Here is a 10,479-nt window from a genome sequence, read left to right on the forward strand (position 1 = left end):
AACGGATGGGAACGAGACTAGGGAAGACCGCGAAAGAGACTGGCCTGTGTTGACGCCGTCGAGACCCTGGGTAAGACGCTTAGTGTCGGGCGAACAGGTTCTTCGCAAGTGCGATATTCGCAGGTTAACAACGTTGTTGATAACATGCGAATAACTTAGCCTAGTTATTCACTCTGCGATTATCTTGAGCGCTTATATAAGCGCCTTGCAGCAGATGCGAGATCGTCGAGGGCGATTATAAGTAGATATTCCCTACCCCTGACAGACCTGGCAATGCTGCCGCTGTCAGGATCCCTTCTCGTGAAGATCTGTCGGCTCGCCTCACTCAAGTACGAACTCACTTGGAGGCTCTTCCCACCTCCGCCAGATAATGTCTATGATTTCGGCGCACTCACTCTCCCGGTCTGAAAGACCAGTCATGCCCCCTGAGTCTGCTTCTCATCCCAAGGGAAAGGGGAACGGAGTTGCGGCGCACAAAGGAGGTGCGACGAGAGTACTCCAGGAGGCCAACTGGATGATGGGCAGGAGACGATTTGCCTGTATTATGGAATAAGCGCCTATGCTAACAACTGCTATCAACTCTGCGAATAACTTCGACACTCCCCGTCCTAGTCGGTTGATAACGCTGCGAAGATCTCGTCTGGAGTTCTTTGCCCAACACTAAAGACGCTCTCGATCGTAACTCTTGCTTCATGAACGATACGCGTTGGGCGGCAAAGTATGCCTTCGTCGGAGTGCAATTGAGCAAGAGATTCTGGGTTGATTCCACGACGGCGATGGGAACGCCGGCGTGAGTGGCCACGATGAGGCAGAATTATAGCCGATCTGCATGGGCAGAGGTTCGCCGAAGCAGAGACGTAGAGCGTGTACTATTCGGCGTTGCACGTTGAGCGTTTTGCACTTCGTAGAGCTACTCGAGAGTGACAGCGCAAGAAGCAAGCGCAGAGGAAGAGCTAGGCGCTACAAGAGGCCGGGCGGCAGATGCCGAGAGGATTGTTGAAGTTAGTAAGTATGGAGCTTTGGTTGCTCAAACGCTGGTCCATGATACACCTCAGGAGGTCAAAGTCACGAAGAACCCAGCGTTCCGACGTTTACTGGGGGAAATACTAGTCGCATCTTCTACCGCGGTGAGAGCTCCGTGATGCGGATACGCCCAAGTCGAGCAAGCCATAGATCGATGTACACGGAAGTAAAAGAGTTTCATCTCAAGGCTCAATATAATCGCGAATGTCGGGATCTAGTCACTCATTTGTATCGAATGGCAGAAGCACCTGCAGTGGTACGCAATGGATATCAGCACCCTCGTACTTTGCCCAAAACCGGCGTCATGCCTCACCTGGGAGATACGCCTTGCGATCGCGAGCTTAACCTCCTTAGAGAAGGGTACTATGCTACCCGCCACCTTCGTTGCACACTTAGAACAACCGGCCGGTCCCGATATGGTTCCTATGAACGTCATGAGGAGGTCCTGCGAAGTGGCTAGCGAAGGTTTCACTTCGCTCTTCAGCATCTCTCGCAGCCTCTCCAAGTATTCCATCAGCACCTGCGGGTACTCCTTGACTCTCCAGGGCCCCTTGACCTTCACCTCCAGGCATCCTCGGGGAAGAGAGCAGTACTTGTCCCCGCAGCTGAACGTCACGAGGTCCCAGCAAGCGCTCTCCGGCATCCAAGTCGGAATACGGCCCTGGGTGGGGGTCACAGCGTCGGACGCCGCTGCAGAACACGCCTTGCGGTAGTCGAAGAGGTAGCAGAGGCCTACTGTGCGACGTCTTCTAGACGGTAGGCGCAGGCCAGCGCGTACACGCTCAAAGCGTGCGTCTCGAGGATCGCCGGGGAAAGGAGGGTACGGCGCATGTGGCTTGTCACTACCTGCATATGGTACTTCTTCCCTGCTTCGAGAAGGTCGCGGATGTGGACGATGGCAAGGGGTTCGCCGACGTCGGACTCGTAATGGTAGCATAGGTTAAGGATACGACGCCATACGGACCTCAGTTCCGTGACGTCTACAACGGGTTTGCCCATGGAGCTGTCATGGGGTTGGGGTACGGATAACATGTCTGCGAAAACGAAGGAGATGTGGGCGATGAGAAATTTGTGTATGTGGTATTCGCCCCCGTCGGAGGTTCGTATTACGAGATCACCATTGTTAGCATCCTCGTATGGCGGCGAAGTTGCCATCTCAGCTCAGACGGACGGGCAGTAGAAGTTACCGAAAGGAAGACGGGACGAAGAGATGAGATAATTAGTCGAACCTTTGCAAGTGTCGTTGCTTTCTGAACCCTACCGAAGCAACGTTGATCTTCACATGAGAGAGGAACATCAAAGAAGTGCACATAAAGCGGAACATAACGGGTCAGAGAAGCCTCTCATTCAACCATGTGCAGGTCCAATGCATTAATCTTACCCCTCTGTTCCCGAGTAAGGAACCCAACCACGAAAGGTACGGAGCGATAGCATGTCTTCTATTCGAGCCCTGGGATGATGCTCGAATGTGTGAGCTAGGAAACACATAGCAATCAGTGATCAGTGAACGGCGTACTTTGGGGTTGTTTCATTGTGGGTGGTGGTCATCATGGCCTGGATGACTCGAGATGCAGCGCCAGAACAGAAACAACGTATACTTGAATTTTCTCATGACTTATACCTTGGTAACATCTACGATGCACCTTGCGACGAGCGGTGGACAAGTCGGACAGCCAGTCATCCAGTGATTCCGGGCAGCATGGAAGCCCGGCATCAGCTGGTGAGGGGGGAAGAGCAGGAGGAAGCGGTGATTGATCAAAAACGCTCACAGAATCTGACATTTGTGCCCATTTTGATAACCAGGAGCGTTCAAGCGCAGGAACGAGACTCTACGGAGAACGAGCGCGCAGGACTGCGGATGACAATGGGCGCTTATGGTCCTTTCGGCAGGCATGAGCCGAAGGTAGCCGAGGGGACGGGCGCTTCCCAGTGGGCGCTTCCCAGTGGGCGCTTCCCAGTGGGAAGGGTTGTGAAGTACGTGCAGCTTGGTTCTTTCCCCATTTTCCAAGTATTCACGAAAGCGGCAAGCAAATGACCCACTCCAGCATCGCAGACAAACGCTGTTCTGTCAGAAATTCGACCTGGGGTTCGCATCGGTGCCTTCCGTGCATTCAAGCCTCGCACCGATCACTGGCAGTCAGTCAAGTCTCGGCCGCCATGGTATATAACTCCTCGTCCCGCAATCCTTTCGACAAAGCCTTAGGCGAGGTAGGCTGCTTGAATCGTATCCCTTCCGGCTCGAATCATTTTTGGTCAGTCAGTTTCTCTGATTTATGCTGGACAGTGCTCAATAGTCGATGCCGTAGCCATCATGAGTCGAATCTGTCCTCCTAGTTCCCATAACCAATCCCGCTCAATAGCTATCGTCGGAATGGCGAGCACATTTCCCAACGCGCCAAATCCAGAGGTCCTGTGGGACGTCTTGCTTGGCGGACAAATCACTGTTGCTGAGGTGCGATACTGTCTGTCACTATCCGTATAACATGAGCTCAAAGCCGTGTCAAGGTTCCTCCCGAGCGCTTCAGTCTATCGGAGCAACAAGAAGGTGATGCGGAGTCGAGTCGTGATCCTCACACACTCCGTGGCAATTTCATCGACCAGCCTGACATCTTTGACAACGCCTTCTTCCATGTTTCTCCTCGCGAGGCTCAATCCATGGACCCTCAGCAACGCTTGCTCTTACACGTCGCTTATCATGCACTCGAGAATGCAGGATACATACCTAATGCTACCCGCTCGTGGAATCCGGAGACGTTCGGTACCTTTGTGGGCGTGGCCACCAACGACTATGTACACAACCTACGGAGCAACATTGATGTCTACTACAGCACTGGTGCGCCTCAGAAAATAGGACATTGTGCATCATTCTGACGTCGAATTTGTTGACGTTGTATATAGGAACGCTCCAGTCGTTTTTGAGCGGGAAGATTGCATATACCTTCGGTTTCGGTGGCCCGGCTCTAGTGCTTGACACAGCATGCTCGTCTTCCATCGTCGCGATCCATCAGGCATGTCGAGCGTTGCAGAATGGGGACTGTAACGCCGCGCTAGCTGGTGGGGTGAACGTCATCACCAGCCCTGATGTACGCCGTCTCACAAGGATGACCGTAACTCTCAGCTAACTTCCGGCAGATGTACCTCGGGCTGTCTCGAGGACATTTACTCAGCGAGACAGGCCAATGTCGCCCGTGGGACGCTTCGGCAGACGGGTACGGTCGCTCGGAGGGGTGTGGCCTATTCGTCTTGAAACGCTTGGATGACGCCGTCGCGGATAATGACAGGATATTAGTCGTCATCCGCGGTGCAGAGGTCAACCAGTCGGGGAACGCTCGATCCATCACCCATCCGCACATCCCAACCCAAGTCGCGCTTTTTGAAAGACTCGTCGCTTCCACTGGTGTACACCCCAACGACATCAGCGTCGCCGAGTGTCATGGAACGGGCACGGCGGCTGGGGACCCCGCCGAGCTGGAGGCCGTCCGTAAAGTCTTCGCGGTTGGGCGCGCTCCTGATAACCCGCTCCACATCACGTCGGTGAAGGCGAACATCGGACATGCTGAGGCTGCTTCGGGCGCTGCGAGCTTGGCAAAACTTATCTTGATGTTCCGCGAGAATTTGATTCCACACCACCCTTCCTTCGAGAGGCTGAACCCACAGATCCCTGACCTGTCCGTGGACAACGTCCGGATAGACACCACAAACGTACCGTGGACCTCGGAGGGCCAGCGGCTCGCGCTTCTCAATAACTTTGGTGCGTCTGGCTCGAACGCTGCGCTGATCCTCGAGGAGTACGTGGCTTCTCCGAGACCTCAGAATGTCTCTCTACGTACTGGCGCAGTCGTTGGATTGGCGTGCAAAAGCTCCGCTGCCACTGAGAAGATGCGGGATGCCTACATCGCGCAGCTCGAGGCCTCCGAGGGGGACGCTACCGCGCTCCACGATTTTGCATACTCTGCTACTGCGCGGAGACAGCTCCATCCATTCCGCATTGCGGTGGGCGGGACGTCGACATGCGAGATCCTGCAAGCCCTTCGTGATGCACCTGTCGTCCAGGTCCTTCCTGCCCAACGTGTGGTGTTCGTTTTCTCAGGGCAAGGGTCGCAATACGATGGGATGGCGGCTGAACTCTACCGGGAGTTGGAACTCGTGTCCAGGATCGTAGATGGGTGCGACCGCAAGCTGATAGAGTGGGGCTTCGTCGGCATTCTCGACGTCTTTCGCGCACCGCAGCCGGCTCAACGGAGTCATGACCCGCGGCATATCCAGGCTACACAAGTCGCGCTGTTCGTCTTGGAATACGCGCTAGCACAGCTGTGGATCTCATGGGGCGTTCGTCCCGTCGCGGTGGTTAGTCATAGGTATGTTCCCTTCCCATCTCCTTGAGATTGTATGTGACCGAGCCCCATCGCAGCTTCGGAGAGTTCGTTGCATTGGTCGTCGCAGGCGTCATGACACTCGACGACGGGCTGAGGCTCGTTGCAACTCGTGCGAGGCTCGTTTACGAGAAGTGTACACCAGGCGAGACGGGCATGACCGGAGTACACGCATCTACAGAGCAGTTGGAGCCTCTACTCGCAACGCTCAGTGGCTTAGAGATCTGCTGCTATAACGGGTACGTCCCGTAGCTATCCCCATCACTACATCTCTGAAACGCTCCTCAGCACAAGCCACAATACCGTCGGCGGGCCGCTTGCAGAGCTCCAGCAGCTTGAATCGCTGTGCAACGATCGCGGATACCAATTCAGGCGTCTTGACATAGCTCTCGCCTACCATTCCGCCGCGATGGATCCAGTCCTGGACGATCTGCGTGAGGCCGTCAAGGGCATCAAACTCAAGCCACCTCAGATCGCGGTCCACTCCAACGTCCATGGGACGCTGGTATATCCCGGCGCTACGATTGCGTACAGTGCAGACTACTTCGCGCGGCACTGCCGGGAACCCGCGCGTTTCAGCGCTGGGATCGTCGACTTTCAGGCTCGCTTTTGCCCGTCGGACATTGCAGCGTTCATCGAGGTCGGGCCACAACCCACCACTCTGTCATTCCTCCGCAATCTACAGCAGGAGGGTGCCCCTCTCCTGCTGCCGTCCCTGCGCAAGAATGCTTCCGACATCGGTGTGCTGTGCAGTACCCTGGCAAAGCTGTACTGCACGTCCGTACCGGTGCAGTGGAGCAAGGTGTTCACTAATCTCGCTCCGGAGGCGAGATTGGTCGACCTTCCCCCGTATCCGTTCGCCGACACGCGGTTCTGGACCCCTTACGAAGAGCGCCGTTCGGCAGTCGTCGCCGCTGCTGGCTCGCCGAATCAGCAGTGGGACGCATCTTCCATGGATGAAACATCGCAGGCGTCCGCCTCCGAGGTCAGTCTCGACGACCTCGCAGAGCTGATACAGGGGCATGAGGTTGCTGGCTTCTCCCTTTGTCCGGCTTCTGTCTATGCGGATCTCGTGCTGTCCGGGGCGAAGCGTGAATTGCGAAGGCACTCTCGGGAGATGATGGAGGACGTGATTGACCTTGTGGACGTTTCATTCCCCGCCGCTTTGGTATACGTCCCGGACCGACCCAGGAGGCTGCTTGTCAACATCGACATCGACGTCTCTCAGAAGTATGCGGGCTCTTTCAGTATAACGTCGATCGATGTGCATGGGGGAGACGCGCAGACGCATTGCAGCGGCGTCTTGAAGAGGACTACCCTGAGTACCAGAAATTCCAAGTTTCTCTGCGCGCGCGGGCTCATAGAACGGGAGACGAAGCGAATCTTGGCTGCGCCCGCCGCGGAGACCTTCAGCACCCGAACGGTCTACGATCTTCTCTTCCCTCAAGTCGTCCGATACAGCGAAACCTATCGCGCGATTCAAGCAATCACGGTCGACGGCGAGTCGTTGACCGCGTATGCTATCTGCAGATTGCCCAAAGCGAAGAGAGTCCGGAGGCCTCCACAAGCTTCTGTCGTCAACTCCGTCTTCGTGGACACACTCTTTCATGTCGCCGGCTTCCTGGTGAACTTCACATCCGGAATGAACTGTCGCGACGCGTTCATATGCTCCCGCGTCGACAGGGTCAAGGTGCTTCCGGACCTGATCGACCCCTCCGCTTCGTATGGCGTCTATGCGTCCGCTGTGCGTCTGGACGATGCACACGTGGTCGTCGACGTCTACGCTGTGGCAGTGGAGAGTCCTGAAAAAGCGGTAGTAGCCAACCTCAAGAGAGTGCATTTCCGTCGGGTCGCGCTGACGGGCTTCACGAAGATGCTGGCTTTGACTTCGGATCGTCCAATGGACGACGCCCTCATCGCTGACGCTGACGTCGGGTCTATGATTTCGACTGCCGGACGCTCCCCAGCCCCGATAGAGGGCGACGCTCTGCATGCTTGTGTTCGTCGAGTGATCTCAGAGACGTCGAATATAACGCTCGCCGACATTTCGCCTGAAGCAGAACTGTCGAAGCTGGGCATTGACTCACTCATGACTTGGGAAATAGTAGCGCGCCTGCGTTCTCTCCTCCCTACTTCCAGCCGCCGGCTCGATCCGCTGCTCTTCGCAAATGCGACCACAGTGGACGATCTCATCCGCGTAGTCTCTGACCATTGCGATACTGGAGAAGCGCCTAGCGCTATCGCAGTACGGGCTAGTCTCGACAGCTCGAGTACTCTGAACGAGGAGAGCAGCTGGAACGAGGATAGCAGCGGTGAGCCCGTCTCTGCAAAGACCATCGGCCCTGAGATCGTCAAGGGCCTCGGCTCCAATGCTCCGGACCTGCCGCAGCTAGATCTCGTCGAGAACGCCGGGGAGCTCGTGGATCGTCCTGAAGCTATCATGTCGCTCGAATCGCGCAGCGATATCAAGCCAGGATCGGGAGGCGACGTCAGATACAGCATATGGCGACTTCAAGATCCAAATCGAACGCTTCCTCCATCCTCCTGCGGGCTATTGCGTACGAATGTTCGGACTGCACCCTTCCTATCGCTCGAGTCTCGAACGGGCACAACTCCCCTGTTCCTCGTCCACGATGGAACTGGACTGATCGGCGGCTACTCCAAGCTAGCGCCCCTGGGACGGGAGGTTTGGGCCATCCGCAACCACAGTTTCGCGGACACGTACGCGCAATATTCGGTATGCGACAGTGAACGGGAGCTCAATACTTTAGTGAACGCGTACCTTGCTATGCTGACCAGGAATTTCTTCGATGGCGAGCTTGGGCTGGGAGGGGAATGCTTGATGGGTGGTGAGGAGACACGCTTCCTTTTCGCCAATGTTTTGCTAATAGACAGTTTCCCACGTAGGGTGGTCTTTTGGCGGCGTAGTCGCATTCGAGCTCGCGCAATCATTGCTGCGTATGGGGATTAACGTCAAGGGCCTCATCCTAATCGATGCGCCGGCGCCACAAACAAGCAGTCCATTCCCAGACGCGCTCATCGACTCGGTAGTAGAGCGAATGGATCCTGCACACCGTATCGCAGAACACCTGAAGGCACAGATGAAGCGTGCGACACGGACCCTGGTGGCGCATGACCCGTGTCTCTCCACCCGCAACTTGAGACGCATTCCCGCCGTCTACCTGAGGTCTCAGGAGGGAATGGATATCACGCTGTGCGATGCGGAGGTTGACTCACGCGTGCAGGCATTCTTGAATAAGGAGAACGATACGTGGACGATCCCCCAATGGAAGACGGCTTTAGGTGGGGAGATGGAAGTGCTGGATATCCCAGGGGACCACTTGTCGGTCTTTGATCAACGGAATGTAAGTTCTCACGAGATCTCCTTGGCTAGTAGGACCTAACCTAGTCACTTGCAGGTTGACGAGGTGTCGGAGCAACTGAGGAAGGCGATACAGATCCTTCTGTCGACCTGATGAAGACCCCGATGCAGTTGTATAATGCCATATATATTCCTGAGACTTCCTTCCCAAGCCTCAGCATTATCTTGGTTAGCGGACACATTAGCACACGAGTTTCGATGTCTATGTCACGCCGACTGAGTCCTCTTACAGTAAAGAGCCAAGTCGACGCATTGTAATACATGCAGACGACAATGGCAACATCCGTGCCACGCATAGCGTTCTGAACGTTATATAGACGCTCTTCGAGCCGGGGATTTGATCGCGGAGACTTTGGTCGTTGATCGCAGACGGGCGAGGGCGAGCACGGCGCGTGCGTGGCGCAGTTGAACTGCAAGGTGACGGAGCACTTCAGGGAGCACGTCGAGGATGCGACATCTTCACTACCTGCAGAGAGGTGGAGTGCCCCGCCTGTCACAAGAAAGACAAGGTAAACCACCTTTCCCGACACGTGAAGCTTGAAGCTGAAGCTTGAAGGCGGAGCACTGGAATGCGAGGTGCACCTCGCCCGCCTAGGACATACAGTGCTCAGAAGGGCTGATGGTTTTTGGTAACATGTAGAACGAAGCCGCGGTAGTACGTTCAGCTTCTCCCCGTAATCGGAGCTGCCTCTCGTGGCTCGGGCCAGGGTAGAGGGCCATTGGAGAAGAAGGCGTGGCACGGGGCGTGGCGTTTAGAGGACGAGTTACGAGACTGGATGACCCGGGGCTGCCTTCGAATTCTACTTGTGTACTATCTATGCGTTGAGTTCTATGCTTCTCTGTTGCTGCTGTAATTTTCATAATTGATCCACCCCATTCCATCACGAAAGAAATTGTCTCGTGATGTTCAAACTTCATCACTCGTCGTCGCTCTCGTCTAGATCAATCATACGTCCTTCTGACGATCCGATAGCCCTTCCAAACGCCTTCCTCTCTTCCCCTTCGAGCTCGTCGTCACTGTCTGGGAACGCTAAAGGGGTGCCCACATCTTCTGCGTAGTCCAGAGCACCATCATCAGCTGCAGGCGGAGGGGGGTCCATTGTCTCGGCAGGCGGAGCCTCCGGCTGTCGAACACAGGACTGCCTCTTACCGGGATGCGGTCCAAGCTCGATTTTGCGGTTCGCCGTCAGAGCAGCAAGGGCTTCCAGCTGCGATAGAGCATTGAGCTGAAATACAATGCGTGTCTGAAACGTGTTACTATACCTTGCTTTGCGCGCCCACATGCCTCGCACCCCTTCCGTCCTTAGCAGTGGGGTCAAACCCAAGCTGCCTGATCAGCCCCGCCGAATATGCGCTCTTTCGTCTATCACCGTCTTCGTCTGTCTTTGCGGTATTCCGCTCAGACTCGTTCTTCGCCGCCGTCTTTCCCGACCCTTGTGCCCTTGTCCCCGCTTTTGCCTTGCCCTTACTCGCTTGCTCCAACCCCTCCGCCCTCCGTTTCGAGAATTCCCGCGCAGCGCTCAGCGCCCTCGTTCCCTCCTTGTCTCGAGCTAGCAACTTCTCCAGTGCTTTGTCTGTATCCGCCGCCGCCACCTTCCGCACTGCCTTCGCCTGCGCGTCTCTGCCCATGTTCTCCCCAATGTACATCGACCCCGAGTCTGAGCCAGACACGATGTGCCCTGAGACTACGTACGTCGCTCC

The 10,479-nt window shown here is 55.8% G+C and overlaps 3 protein-coding genes across 3 annotated transcripts in view; 1 reads left to right on the forward strand and 2 right to left on the reverse strand.

Moving 5' to 3' along the window:
* Positions 1-1,755: 1,755 nt before the first annotated feature.
* On the reverse strand, positions 1,756-2,178 carry DICSQDRAFT_65985 (uncharacterized protein; the record flags this gene model as incomplete). Its single annotated transcript, XM_007368239.1, has 1 exon — positions 1,756-2,178. The coding sequence occupies one exon, from the start codon at positions 2,176-2,178 to the stop codon at positions 1,756-1,758; it is 423 nt and encodes a 140-aa protein (XP_007368301.1).
* Positions 2,179-3,334: 1,156 nt separating this feature from the next.
* pks1 (ketoacyl-synt-domain-containing protein) lies at positions 3,335-8,872 on the forward strand (the record flags this gene model as incomplete). Its single annotated transcript, XM_007368240.1, has 8 exons — positions 3,335-3,475; positions 3,529-3,856; positions 3,922-4,106; positions 4,156-5,381; positions 5,435-5,635; positions 5,685-8,245; positions 8,304-8,761; positions 8,816-8,872. The coding sequence occupies 8 exons, from the start codon at positions 3,335-3,337 to the stop codon at positions 8,870-8,872; spliced, it is 5,157 nt and encodes a 1,718-aa protein (XP_007368302.1).
* Positions 8,873-9,695: 823 nt separating this feature from the next.
* The window catches only part of DICSQDRAFT_128575 (uncharacterized protein), a gene marked incomplete at both ends in the record, with an annotated part of 2,905 nt that continues 2,121 nt past the window's right edge, over positions 9,696-10,479 (reverse strand). The window contains 2 exons of the mRNA XM_007368241.1: positions 9,696-10,004; positions 10,042-10,399. Of these exons, the coding sequence (XP_007368303.1) occupies positions 9,696-10,004; positions 10,042-10,399 (667 nt within the window). The remainder of the gene's footprint in view (positions 10,005-10,041; positions 10,400-10,479) is intronic.

The sequence above is a fragment of the Dichomitus squalens genome (assembly GCF_000275845.1).
Source record: "Dichomitus squalens LYAD-421 SS1 unplaced genomic scaffold DICSQscaffold_33, whole genome shotgun sequence".
NCBI classification, from domain to species: Eukaryota; Fungi; Basidiomycota; class Agaricomycetes; order Polyporales; family Polyporaceae; genus Dichomitus; species Dichomitus squalens.